Source organism: Heterodontus francisci, chromosome 13 (assembly GCF_036365525.1).
Source record: "Heterodontus francisci isolate sHetFra1 chromosome 13, sHetFra1.hap1, whole genome shotgun sequence".
Lineage (NCBI taxonomy): Eukaryota > Metazoa > Chordata > Chondrichthyes > Heterodontiformes > Heterodontidae > Heterodontus > Heterodontus francisci.
In genome coordinates, this window is record NC_090383.1 from 16,172,694 (window position 1) to 16,187,735 (window position 15,042).

Consider the following 15,042-nt stretch of genomic DNA (forward strand, 5'->3'; position numbering starts at 1 on the left):
GGATATGTCCGCAAAGTGCAGTCCTTTGTTTGTACACCCACAAACAAAGTGTAGGCCTAATCGAATAGAATCATAGAATGGCTACAGCACAGAAGGAGGCTATTCAGCCCTTTATGTCTGTGCCGGCTCTCTGCAGGAGCATCTCAAGCTAGTCTGATTCCCATGCCCTTTCAAAATCTGACTCCACCACACTTGCAGGCAGCACATTCCACGTCCTGACCAGGTGCTGTGCAAACAAGTTTTTCCTCCTGTTGCCTTTGGTTCTTTTGCCATTTACCTTAAATTAGTGGCCTGTGGTTCTCGTGTCATTGCAAAATTCACAATAGTAATGCTTTTTGAATTTTTTTTCATCTAACACTACCTTCAGACCCTTGTTGCATGTTATAAAATACTTTCTATTAAAAAAGCATTACTGCTGTGCATGTAAAACCAGTATTGGGGCTTCACACAATTTGCAAATGCATCCTGAAACTAGCTTCTCTATGTGCTTTCACAGAGGCATTAAGTCTGGAGCCAGAAGGAGTTAGGAAGGAGAGGCTGAGCATGGAGAACAGATTTAGCAGTGCTTGGAATTACAGGAGGGCCTGAGGTTTAGCAGACCCTGGAGTATGACTGGGCAGAGGTTTAACCAAGATAGTAATGAGGAACTCTCATAGTGGTTGCATATCATAGATCATCATTAAATCTAAATGATATTTTTCATTTTCTACTGTGGTCATCTTTATGGGTGTGAAGTTGCTGATTTTAGTGCTAAATTAAATTAGCAACAGTTTTGTATCCTCTTGGCATTGGACTGCCTAAGCTCATTTTACATCGGACCCCTACAGCTAAGAGAGAAGACTTTTTTGTTCCATTAGTTTGGTTGGATTTAGACCCGAGTCTCAGTGATGAAAGGACAGCATCGGTAGGGCCCTTGTGGGTATATGCTTTCAACAAACTGGTTGCTGGAATGTAATTTTTAGTAATGGCTTACTCATGACCCACATGTTTTAAATTTTATTTTTTTTAGAAATATTTCACGTTTCCCTGTTTTTCTGTTAGTTAAGATGGTTCTAATATTTGGATTCCAAAGGAAAATCCACTAGAATACTAAAATGCTTGTTTTGAACCTAATTTAATCTTCAGGAAAGAATAGTCTGACCTACCTTTTCCTAGTAATGAGTAGTAAATTAACATTATCTGTGAAGGCAAAATGGAAGCGAGTATATTTTATATAGTATTCCACCAGCTGCCACATTAAGAACTCTTCTCGTTTTTATTTAATTAAGGATGAACTTTGCATTGTTCACATACTTATAAATGCAGCGCCAGAGCCTCATAATTACTAAATGTAGTCTTGGCTATGATTAGTCACTATACTTCAGCTTTGGTTTTAATTAGCTCCTGAAGGAGAAGAACAACGTGAGATTGACAGAAAGGAGAAATGGTGCTGCTTTTTCAGTGTGCTGTTTGCTAAACAAATTAATAGTACGCAGCAGTGTCATGGACCTCATAAAGTTTGCTTGTTTAATCAAATCATATGGTAACTGTGTGTGTGATTTGTGTGATTCATTGTACCCATCTGTTGTCTTATGTTTTACAGGTATTGCACTCCTGTGTTTATGGCTCTCACCTCTTCACCCAACAAAGTCAATACCTGCTGACTCTTGCTGATGTCTCCTCTACAGAATATGATCCATTTTTGACATTGGGAAATGTCAAGAATACTGAACCTGCTCATTCATATGTCTCTAAGGATTTTAGCAGCCTTCTTACTGTTACTGAAAGTAAGTCCCTCACATTAACAATGTTTTCTCATGATTGCACTTGTTAGTGCACCTTCGACAGATGCAGCTTCTTAGTAGCAGCTCTTGAGGATTAAAAGAGTTCTTTTATTCAAATTCATGAACTCGCTTCCTTGGGGTGTTAATACATTAATGCATTAACAATAGTTTGGCACCAAAACAGCCACAGACCTTGTTTTCGTTTAACTTCACATGGTCCTGACTGTGTGGCCTGGATTTATCGTTCAACATTATTTTAATGCCAGCATTAACCTAGTTAAAATAAATGGGTTAATACTGTTAATGTAACACTGATCAGAAAATCTAGACTCGAGTGTTTTTTTAATATTTGCCAGGATCTCTAAGTTTTGGTTAAAAGCTGCTGCATTGTATAACTAATCATGATAATTGACTACTTACTGGCATATTGAATATATTTATAAATGAATAATCTTAACTCTTATTTTTTTATAATTCAACTGAATTTTTGAAAGTTATATGTGGAATCTGACAGTATCGTGTTTTATGGTTTGGTGTAAACATATAAACTGACTTTGTGGCATATTTATGTAATAATTATTAAAATAAGTATTGTATTGCTACCCTCATATTTTGATTTTGATGGAAAAGAAGCAGAGAAAGACATGGTGAGTAAGATCACTGGTATGGGACAAATTTTGATTTGATTTTGGATAGCATAAGTTTACAATAAAAATCATAGAACCTAGTTGATGATTTATGTGATTTTTCTGAACAGATTAAATATTGCAAACCCCCATTGTTGCCTATGCACTTATTCATGCAACCTACTAATAACATTTGTTTAGTTCATTTGTTTAAGCAGATATTTGCCTGCTAGCAGCTACAAGGCAGCAGTTTAGCATAGGATTACTATTTACAGCTAGGTGTGAGGAGAGAAAATAGGTTGCGTGAACCATAACTGCTGAACTCAAAAAAAAAAAAGTATATGTAGCATGTTCTGTCTGACCCAACTGTAAAATGGCTCATTAGGTTGGTGCTCCCAGATCACAGTCTGATGGTCACATTTTTTGTGCATTCCCCTGTTGGCTTTGACTCCTATATGCCTATATCTGCGAAAAAGAACCATGAGAATAGAAAACGATTAAGTTGTTATTTTGCTAAATGGTGAAGAAATAGTTATTCTAGCTACTGTATCTTACATCTGCCAGTTCTGTAGTGGGCTACTTCTACTGAAGGAGCATACCCAGCAACAAGTTTTACAGTTCCGTGTAGGCATACAAACTGGAATACTAAGTGAAAAAGTTAGCTTTGTGCTTTCTACCTGGACCGCTGCGTGATCAGATTGTTGGTGGTGGGGTTGGGGAAATGGTGGGGACACAGTAAGGCAAAGGAGGCCTGAAAGTGTAAGTGCTACCTTTCTATTTCAGAATCCCCATGAATCTTTGAGTCTGGAGGCCTTCTAGTTGCTGCTTTATGGCAGCAGCACCCAAATGATCTGGAGGCTGGTGGTCTGATTCACACTGCTGGTCTCAGAGGTTTGCAGCTACATCTCTATTCTCGTCCACATTTCTAGACACGAGGCCCTGCCAGGCAATAGGTCTCAACTGTGGGTGTGAGGGGACTATTCAGATGACCCGATCAACCAAATGCAGGTGTAGTCAAGTCAGGGCAGAGGCAATGCGTTTCAGGTGTGCTGTATCTGTCCAGTGCCCAAGGAAGGGAGAGAGGAAGAATATCAGACCTAGTGTCTTTGCAAATGGCATTGAAAATTATGTGCAGTTTACATATATTCTCTTTTCGTATTCGTTACAGGTAAGAAGAAAAGAAGTTTGGAGTTGATCCCTCTTACAGCACGCATGGTAATGACGCATCTGATAAATCATTTAGATCATTATCCACTCAGTGGAGGTCCTGCTATACTTCACAGCCTCATCAGTGAGAACCATGACAACCCCTATGTTGAATCATCAGACTTAACTGCTGAAGTCTTCAAAAGCCCAAATTTGCAACTTTTTGTACTCAATGACAGCACCCTAATTTCCTACCTTCAGATTCCTACAGAAGCAGTTATGCTAGAAAGGATCTCCAGCAGTGAACCAAACATTCCTGCCTCAGACGTGAGGGTAATTGTGCGCGATATCTCTGGGAAGTATTCATGGGATGGTCGGATTCTATATGGCCCATTCAGCAATCAGACGGCCTGTTCTAAAGACTGTAAAACATCTTCATCAAATTTTTGTTTCGTTGATGGTCAATCTGACATACAGAAGCCAGACTGCAGTTCTGTTCAAGAGGAACATGATGATCTCGATCAGTTGCTTGAAGATTTAAGTAACAGCAGTCCAGAATGCCTACCACATCCACAGCTAGGACTCAGCGAGCCAGCACCACTACCAGTTGGAATGAATCATGATCAAGAAAGATGCATCATAGATACTATAACCAGACAGAACAATCAGGAGGAGGAATATATTCGTAGGTGGACCAGAGATCACTGTATGCGTGTGGCCAGTCAAAAAGAATCTATTCATCATGAACCTCGAGCTCAGTTTTACTACTGCAGACTATTTCTTAATGACATGGGAATGAATTCTTGGGACCGAAGGTAAGCTATCTGAAAATCAGCAAATTTGGTATATTATCAAGGGCAGTGGAAATCTTTGAAGACACGCAATTAAATATACTGGTCAATATTCCCACACCTGAGTCTGTTTCAGCATACTGTGAAAATTGATCAAAGTGTGTCAATCAAAAGGGATTAATTTTAAAAAAGACAAAACAAGTGTCAGCCATGGACATACACTTCTGTTGGTTCAATGTAACATTTATATAGCTTGAAAACATTCTGTGGCAGGCTTGAAACAGCTCTGAGAAGCTTTGAGTCATCAGTTTTCGGATTGCAAATGGGTAATGGTGAATAAGCGATTTTGCTGAAGGAAAAAGTCAGTGAGGTTCAAAATATAATTGTATGTTATTGGATAGTACCTTTCAATTCTTTTGCTCCCCATTAAATGTAAGAGAGCTGAATAATAAGTGAGGAATATGTGACAAAAGAACACTTTTGACGAGAATATGAAGGCAAAATAAAATTATAAGGAAAGCAAAAAAGTTTAAAGGGGCATACCCGAGAGGAATAAATTTGGCAGGGGGAGCAGCTACCAAGTTGGTAGACAAATGAGGACGTTCTGTAGAACCCTGGTGAGATAATAGTTTAAAGCTCAGAGTGCAAATTCTGAGTTTCTCTATTTGAAAGGAGGTTTTATTTTATGCTTTGAAAGTAGAAACAACTTTCTAAACCTTTTTAAATCACTTATACAATGAGGTTTCTGGGTAGAATAGAGGCCATATGGAGTACTTACTCAGGTACAAGAAAGCCAGGTATAAAAGATGGGAAAACAAGTTGCAAAACACTGTTTGTTGATCAAAAACATAATTGAAAGGATTGTGTCCTTAGAAAAAGGGTAAATGGATTGCACCGGGGGGCAATTGATTCACCACAGGTTTGTGAGGTAGTTGGAAGAGCACTGGACCTTGATCGCAAGTCACCAGGGTCTGGACATGGGGATGGGTCCAAACAGGTAAAGGAATGTCAAGTAAAGGTGATAAGACTTTGCAAAACCAAGAAAATAGGGTAAAAGCAAAATGCTGCGGATGCTGGAAATCTGAAATAAAAACAAGAAATGCTGGAACCACTCAGCAGGTCTGGCAGCATCTGTGGAAAGAGCAGCAGAGTTAACGTTTCGGGTCAGTGACCCTTCATCGGAACTACCGATGAAGGGTCACTGACCCGAAACGTTAACTCTGCTTCTCTTTCCACAGATGCTGCCAGACCTGCTGAGTGGTTCCAAGAAAATAGGGTTATTGAATAGAGTAAAATAGGACTTTGTAAGAGGGACAGTAACAGAGTCTGTGGAGCTACTCAAGAAATTAGAATTATAAAAAGATACCAAGCCTTGTCCCTTAATGCAGAAGAAAACCAGGTCATAGCCGGAGAAGTAGTATGACGGCCAGAGAGCATACAGGGAGATTGTAGTCATTGGGGCTCTTTGTTCAGGAAACTGGGTAACCATTTGTGTGTAAGGGCAGCAGTTCTCAAATGTTGAGTTGATTATCTGGAGTTAAAGCAGCTCATACAGAGGGAAAGTTACAGGCCCTATTGAGTGGGACAGGAAGAAATGCAGGGAGTGGTAGTACGTATGAAGATAGGAAGTGAAGAAATCATATAGGGGCCTTAAAAAAATTACCCTTAGCCTTCTAAACTAAGGTAATTCAAGCCATGTTTATGAAAACAACTCTCATAACTTAACCCTTTAAATAACTTAAGCTGATAAAAGAATTTAATGAGAGCGAATACAGAGAAGGTACTTCCACCGGTGGGGGAATACAGAACAAGGGGGCACAGTCTTAAACTTAGAGCTAGGCCATTCAGCAGTGAATTCAGGAAGCACATTTTCACAGAAAGGTTAGTGAAAATCTGGAATTCTCTTCCCTAGAGTGGATTTCTTTTTGGAAAAAAGCACAAGTTTAATTCTGAAAGCAAACAAAGCCTCTCTGAGATAGAATAGGAATAGAATTGAGGGAGGGAGAAAAAGGAAAACAGATTGAAGACGAGAGGCCTCTCGGATGTGGCAAATGTTGGCGTGGCTACTGGGTTAACAGGAAAAGTAAGGGGGAGAAGATAATATAGGTATTGAGTAGAAAGTTCAAAGAGGAAAAGCTGGTCATGGAGATAAGAATGAGGACAATGCAGGAAAAGAACAGGGTAGTTGGAAAATGATGGGAAGGAGACACGATGGGAGTCAAGTGGTGGGAGAAGGCAGAAGTGATTGGAAAAGGGAGCCACTGAGGGCCATATTATCCCTGTAAACCCACCATAAATGCAACCTTTTCCGTTGGTGGATGCTGGGTCAATTGAAATTTTCAAGATTGATGAGTTTTTGGTAGGTGAGGGTGTTGAGGTATATGGATGAAATGCCTGCAAATAGAATTGAGGTACAGATCAACCTGGATCTAATTAAATAGTGCAAAAGGCTTGAGAGGGACTGAATAACCTACTCCTGTTCCTACACTTGCGTAGAAAATTTGCATGATAAATATGGACATAGAAATTTATAATGGAAAAAGTTGTCAGGAAATATATGCAGATATATAATTTTTAGTATATTGCTATTTAGTCTCTTGTGACATTGCACATAGCAATTCTGAGATTATTGTCACTCTGTTATCTATATCCGCATGCAGGTTTGTCTCTGTCTCCCCCTCTCTCACTTTTCTTCTTCCCTTCCCTTAATTCTTCCCATTGCTTCTCATTCTGTCATTTTCTTTCCTTTCTGTTGGTTGGTAGTTTGACATGGTGTGATGGAGAAATGTGCCACCAATGGCAAAAGGTTGCATTTATGGTGCATTTACGGGGATAATGTGGCCCGCAGTGGCTCCCTTTTCCAATCACTTCTGCCTTCTGCCACCACCTGATGACTCCCATTGTGTTCTCCTTCCCCATCATTTTCCAACTATCCTTTTCTCCTCCTGCATTCTCCTCATTCTTATCTCTAAGACCAGCTCTTCCTCTTTGAACTTTCCATCCAATACCTGTATTATCTTCTCTTCCTTACTGTTCTTGTTAATCCTGTAGCCATTCCAACATTTGCCACATTCTAGAGGCCTCTCATCCTCAATCTCTTTTCCTCCTCCTCTCTCCCTGAACTCTATTGCTATTCTATCTCAGAGAGGCTTTGTTTGCTGAGAAGTGGCAGATGGATTTCAACCTGGAAATGTGTGAAGTGATTCATTTTGGAAGGTCGAATTTGAATGCAGAATACAGGCTTAAAGACAGGATTCTTGGTAGTGTGCAGGAACAGAGGGATCTTGGGGTCCATGTCCATAGATCACTCAAAGTTGCCACCCAAGTTGATAGGGTTGTTAAGAAGGCGTATGGTGTGTTGTCTTTCATTAACAGGGGGATTGAGTTTAAGAGCCGTGAGGTTATGCTGCAGCTCTATAAGGCCCTGGTTCGACCACACTTGGAATATTGTGTTCAGTTCTGGTCGCCTCATTATAGGAAGGATGTGGAAGCTTTAGGGAGGGTGCAGAGGAGATCTACCAGGATGCTGCCTGGACTGGAGGGCATGTCCTACGAAGAAAGATTGAGGGAGCTGGGGCTTTTCTCATTGGAGCGAAGAAGGATGAGAGGTGACTTGATAGAGGGGTACAAGATGATGAGAGGCATAGATAGAGTGGATAGCCAGAGACTTTTTCCCAGGGTGGAAAGGGCTATCACCAGGTGACATAATTTTAAGGTGATTGGAGGAAGGTTTCGGGGAGATGTCAGAGGTAGGTTCTTTACACAGAGAGTGATGGGTGCGTGGAATGCGCTGCCAGCGGTGGTAGTAGAAGCAGATACATTAGGGACATTTAAGCGACTCTTGGATAGGTACATGGATGATAGTAGAATGAAGGGTAGGTAGTTAGTTTGATCTTAGAGTAGGTTAAAGGTTCGGCACATCATGGTGGGCCGAAGGGCCTGTACTGTGCTGTACTGTTCTATGTTCTATTTCTTTTTTTCGAAAACAAATCAAATTGCAATGAGGAAAGAAACACGTGCTCTCTCTCAAAGAATCTTTGCCTCAGATGTAAGCGATTTGCATTGACCTTTTCTAATTGTCCCACAGAGCACCCAAACTTATTTGAAGACAAACCATAGGGCAGAAAATGTTAGCTGATGGAAAATATTTAATTGCAGCTGACTGGTACTGTGCATCCTAGGAAATTAGATGCACTGCACATGCTCAGACAGCCAATCCAAATTCAGGTGCGAGTTACAGCTCTGGGTAAATATATCAAGACCAATCCCAGGCTTTAGGAAGAGGCTGAAGCTTTCAAGTAAAAGTTTTAATGGTTATTAAAAGACACAAAATAATTCAATCGGTAAATATAATAATCTTGTGAAAATAATTTTTTGGTGCTTGTACTTTAAACCCTTATTTTGACAATAGAAATTTCTATTACTGACAAAGATAGGCAGTTGAAAAGCATTTACTGAAACAATTTTAATCGATTTAAACAAACCTTGGTGGCTAGATTGTACAATTACAGTGACAAGTTGTAATGGTAAAGTTCAATATAATTGAAGACATAGGAAATTGACCCCTAAAAACGTGATAGATATAAGCAACAGGACGTCAAGTTGTGCCGGCAGGAAGTGCGGACTTACTTGAGATTTTTTAATATAAATATCCGGATTGTTGATTAATTTATTCCATCTTCTTCAATCTCTGTTCATCATTTACTTAATGCTTCTCTTGCTCCTGATTGTTGCATCAGTCTATACCCACTTACGATTACATTATTTATTTAATTTCCCGTTCCAACTCTTTATTCCATACTCACCTCTTCCATCTCTACTTATTTATTTCCTTCTTTCCTCTTAAAAATGTACTTAGTAATATTATCAATATGATCCACCTCACCTTAAATCTCTTCTCAGAACAGAAGTAAGCCATTCAGCTCCTTGGGCCTGTACCTCTGTTCAGTTGGATCATGCTAGATGTATCTTGACTCCATCTGCACACTTTGATTCTGTAAATCTTAATATCAATCTCAGATTTGAAATTTTCAATTGACCGAGCCTGAACAACTTTTTATGGGAGCAAGTTCCAGATTTCCATTACCCTTTGTGTGAAGAGGTGCTTTCTGACATCAGCCCTGAATGTCCTTGCTCTAATTTTAAGGTATGTCCCCTCTTCTGGACTTTGCCAGCAGAGCAAATAGGGTAGATGGAGAAAAACTACCAACACATCTAACTATCTTGAACACCTCAATTAGGCCCAATGTTCCCTCTAAGCTGCACAGCAACCTGAGGCTGCACAAAATATTAAACTTAATTAAATTACCCACACACTCCAAAAAAAAAAGTTAGAGGGAATGTTAATTGGGTCACCTCTTTATCTCCTAATACTGAAGGGGAAACAAGCCTAGTCTGTGCAACCTGACCTCATAATTTAACCCAGGTATCATTCTGGTGAAGCTGCGTTGCACCCCACCTTTCCTAAATTGCAGTGCCCAGAACTGAATCAGTACTCTAATGGGATCTAACCAAAGCTTTACATAAGCTGTAACATAACTTTCACCCCTTTGTATTCCAGTCCGTTTGAGATAATGGACAACCTTCCGTTACCATTTTTAACTTTGTTTTTTCCTGCCTGTCAGCTTTTAGTGATTTCTTTCCCTTGGACCTTTCGATCTCTCCACTCCTCCGTAATTCCTATATCCTCACCAGTTAGAAAATATTGCAGTCTGCCTTTCTTGGGTCCAAAATGGATGACTTTACACTTACTCAGATTGAATTCCATCTGCCTCTGTTCTGCCCACTCAATCTATCATGTCCCTTCATAGCTTTCTGGTCCCATCTACACAATTTACTGTGCCACCTACCTTGGTATCATTTAAGTTGATTTAAAATATAATGGAAAAGCTGAGACTGTGGTACAGGTCCCTAGGGGTCAGCACTAGTCACATCCTGCCAATTTGGATACAAACTCATTACCTGTGCACTCTGTCTCCTACCTCCTAACCAGTTCCCTACCCATGTCAATAGGTTCCCTCCAATTCAATGCTCTCTCATATTAATGGTCTTTTATGTGGTATCTTATCGAATGTTTTCTGGAAGTTTATATATGTAACATCCATAGACATTCCCTTATCTATCATGTTAATTACATTTTCAAAAAATTCAACTTGGTTTGTTAGATATGATTTACCCTTTAAAAGTTGATGCTGCTTCTCTCTGATGAGTTCATATTTGTCCAAGTGCTCCGTTACTCTGTCCCTAACAACTGATGTTAGACTAATAGGCCTATAATTTCCCAGTTTATCGCTCCTACTGTTCTTAAATAATGGAGTGACATTGACAATTTTCCAATCCAAAAGATAGTTCCCGAATCAAAAGAGTTTTGGAAGGTCATGATTAGAGCATCTGCAATTCTGTCACCTACTTCTTTTAATACCCTGGGGTGAAAACCATCAGGTCCAGAAAATGTGTCTATCTTTAGTCTCATTATTATCTCCAATACCATTATTTTATTTATATTAAAGCTAGTAAGATTCATCGTTTGATTTACTTTTACATTTCCTATCATCTCTGGCACTTGATCTTCATGGTTGAGGATGAGAATAATAGTAGGTAAGTCTGCTATTTGCTGATTTTCAATTATGATATCACCTGTATCTGTCTTTCAAGGGCCCACATTACTCTTAACCAGCCTCTTTGTCTTAATATATTTGTAAAAACCTTTAGTTTTGTACTTGAGATCTTTTTTTCTCATGTTCCCATTTTGCAGCTCTTTCTACCGTTTTTATATCCCTTTGCTGTTCTTCATATCTCTCCCAATCTGTGAAATCTCTACTGTTCTTTGCTTTTGTAAAAGCCCTTTTTATTTTACACTAACTCTCAGTTCACTTGTTTACCAAGGTTGTTCAGTTATACAAGTAGAGCTCTTGCCCTTCAGGGGTACATATAGGTCTTATATCAAATGCTTCTTTGAACACTCCCACTGTCCATATGTAGTTTTATCGATTAATAGTTCTTCACAGTCTATTGTGGTCAATTTCTGCCTCACCCCTCCCAAGTCTGCCTTATCCAGTTCTAAAACTTTAGTTTGTGACTTGCCCTTCTCCCTATCAAATCTAATATCAAATCCAGTCATGTTATGGTCACTGTTAGCTAGCTGTTCCCTTGCCGTTAGATTGTTGGCTAATTCAGGCTCATTACTCACCGCGATATCCAATATGGCCTGTTCTTTTTTTGTTTCACAAACATATTGTTCCAGAAAGCTAATTCAAATACGCTCAAAAAATTTGTTGCCTTGGAATTGTTTTGCACCTTCCAGTGTATGTGAAAGCTAAAGTCTCCCATCTTAAGCACTTTATTGTTGCAGTGAGCTTCTTTGATCTCTGTATTTATGCATCTCATTACTTATCACTATCAGGACATCAGTAGGCATCATTGCTACCAGGAGGTGTGTAGACCTTTCCACCCTTTTCACCCTAAACTTCAAATCCTTTCCTAAACAACTGTTACGACTAAGGCAGGAAAATGCACTGTTAATTCAGTCCCACTTTGCCATGGATCACAGCATATCAATAAATTTTTCTACCTACCGAAGAATAGCCAATCAGGCTCTATATTTGTCCCCCAGAATAAAGCACACCAACCAGGTTTCTTTAAACAACAACAACATTAACTATTTATTAGAAAAAAAGGTCTTAACCACTAATGAGATAAATCTATATATATGAAAAGCACCCACCTTATTTCCCTAGCCCTCATGCACACATACATGCATTCAAAAAAAAATGGTTAACTGGGGAAAAAAAGATTCTGGTTTGCAGCTATTTCATATGAATAAAAAGAATAATGAAATAATTCAGTTTGTCACATTCTGGTAGGAAATTCTTCGATTAGGTGAGGTGTCCCAGAGTCGAATAGTTGGATGTCACTTGAAGTCGTTCCAGGTGAGGTTGATGAACAGTCTGTGATGGGTAGGCATTCAAGACAATTTGACTACAGCAGGTGTCACATAGGTCTTTCAGCAGGGGTGTAGCAACAGGTACGATTAGAACTCACAGCAACAGTCTCGCAGTTGAAGCTTTCTTCAAGATTCAGGATTTCCCAAAACACAGGAGACAACAGGAAACACACTAGATGCAGGACTTCTTCAGAGACAAGAGACAATAGGAATCTGCCATCTTTCAAATACAGGATTTCTTTTCAAGAGATGCAGGTTTCCTTTTTACAGAGGGAGGTCTTTTTCTGGGTCTTCCACTTTGACCTCCAGGCAGGTCAGAAACCGAATTTCAAACGCCTGCTCTTTATCCAACTCACTGGTTTTTAAAAGGGTCCAAAGTGAAAGTAAACCTTCCTGAGCCGATCACGTGACCAGACTTAGAGTCTCCTCTGTCATTCAAAGTGTTGCTCTGAGGAGGTTAAAACCCCTGGCTGGCTTCCATGAAATTGCTTGTTTTCCCATTCTTTTACACAAAGTCAACATCCAAAAATTTCAGCTATTTGCAGGTGTCCATGTCCACTGAAAATCATTTTTTCAGTTTTCTTTAAAACACATAGAATTCAAAGATTTTAGTACAAAAATAAAACTTCTTGTCATGCAACCACCTCTACCTTCAACTTGCCATGAGCAATGCCCTGGTAGACTCATCAGTATGTAAAGTATTTTTAACATCTATACATGTTTTTTCATACTATATTAAAAGTTAAAGAAACTGCAATATTTGTTTAATGTATCAAGAAACTGCAACATATCATCTGAAGCCTACTAGAAACACAGGTGAAGCAGAATCTGTAATAGCTGTTAAAAGGAAATGGAGTATCATTTGAAAAAGAAAAAAATCAAAGGATTTGAGAAAAAGTAGGGGAATGGGACTATGGATAGCTCATTCAGAGAATCATCGCAGGCACAATGAGCAAGATGACTTCCTTCTGTGTTGCAAAATTCTATGATTCAGGGTGAGGATAGGTTCAGCCTGAAATGATCAAGGTGGCAGAGAGAATAAGAGTTACAGATGCAGGAGCTAAAGACATTTGCTACTATTCCATTTCTTCAAAGCATGACAAGCTGTGATGTCTATCTCAATAGGGGGTCCGAATTACTTGCCTTACAGCTCTCTCGGTCCTCAAAAGTTGATAACTTGAGGCGGGTTTCTAGAAGACTGCCTCAATATCTTTTTTTAATAAACTGATGCATTTCCAAAATTCATTCTGGTTATGACACGTCAGTGCTTTTTTTGCACTGACTTCATAACATAAAAATGTCATAAATACTCTTCCTTTTGCTCGGTGTCATCTTCAAACTACAGTCCAGTTCAAGCATTAATAACTCCCTGACATGGTTGCTGCAAAATCACATTAGTGCTCACTGGGATTAAGCAAAATACGTTTCTTGATACATATGTATAAAATAATGTTCTCCAGTTTCTCCCTATTTACCACTGTAATGTGTCTATCTGCTCTTTTTTTTTTGTCTGAATGAAAGGAGTCCCAGTTTCCTCATAACTAAAGCCTCTGGTTTGTGGTGGTATCTCGTGAATTTCTTCTGCACCATACCTATGGCATTACATTGTATCTAAAATAAGGCACCAGACACCTAATCTAATTGCAGCCTAACCAATGATTTAGATAGGGTCGGCATGCCTCTTTGCTTTTGTATTCTGTATATCCCTGTTTATAAAACCTTGAATCTCCTATGTTATTTTTTTACAGCATTTCCTTCTATTTGCAAAGATGTGTATATCTGAACCCCCCTAAGCCATTCTGCTGCTCTACTCCTTTTAAAGATTTAAATTCCATTCCTTCACATTTCTCTTAAATCCATTTGATATTGATGTGCCAGTTCTGCGACACAGTCTACATCCTCCTAAAGTTGTTTGCAGTCCATTTGACCATTAACCACACTTCTTATTTTTGTGTTGCCTGAAAATTTTTCTTTTTTTTGCATATGTAGGTAGTCCAAAAATCCATGTTAACCATTGTTCTCTGTTTTTATTAACTAATTTTTTGCCCATGCTTCCATGTTCCCTTTTATACCATGTGTCTTCATTTTATCAACAAGTCTGCTATGCAGAGTAGTAGTAGGACAGAGTTTGCCACTTTGTTATTAGTGTGAAGTTTCCAAAATGCTGCTGACTTGCAGCTGAAATTCTCGCACGTAACATTTACCCAATGTGGACTGTTTCAGTTTCTCCCAAGTATTCAGTGCAGTTCAGTCTTCTCAAGGGTTTATGAGAGTGGCTCTTGATCAGAAGGTACTAAGTTATCACTGTTGTGCTGTTACAATTTGAGCTTTTTCCCAACTCGTCTATATGTGTTATTGTGAATCGATGGTTTCTTTAAATAGTCCTTATGATCTGAAATCTTTTTATTTTATTCACCTCCATATGCAGCTTAACATGGCTAAGTTTAGTCATTAAGCCCTAATCACACTATATTGCTGACTGGAGAATATGTGGGATGCCCATCATGTGATCCAAAGCAATGCATATAAGTCAATTTTATCAGCGGTCCTATGATATAGAGACATAAGGGCCACAGGAAGACACGAAACAGTACAAAACGCCTGTTGATGATGGATATTTTTTATTCAAAATAAATCGAGAAATTGATTTATGCCTCTCCGTAGAATTTGCTGCAAAGTACGCCAGGATTTAGTTTTCCTGTGATGCTGTAACAGGGGAAGAAAGCATTGGGACAAGAGCAATTTGGTTCTAAATTCATCAGTTATATATTTTA

At 39.1% G+C, this 15,042-nt stretch overlaps 1 protein-coding gene across 10 annotated transcripts in view; it reads left to right on the forward strand.

Annotated features, from left to right (window-relative positions):
• ralgapa2 (Ral GTPase activating protein catalytic subunit alpha 2) overlaps positions 1-15,042 on the forward strand; it is a 616,204-nt gene that overhangs the window by 363,762 nt on the left and 237,400 nt on the right. For all 10 annotated transcript variants that reach the window (XM_068044400.1, XM_068044396.1, XM_068044394.1 and 7 more), the window contains 2 exons: positions 1,583-1,766; positions 3,558-4,350. In XM_068044400.1, coding sequence (XP_067900501.1) covers positions 1,583-1,766; positions 3,558-4,350 — 977 coding nt within the window. The remainder of the gene's footprint in view (positions 1-1,582; positions 1,767-3,557; positions 4,351-15,042) is intronic.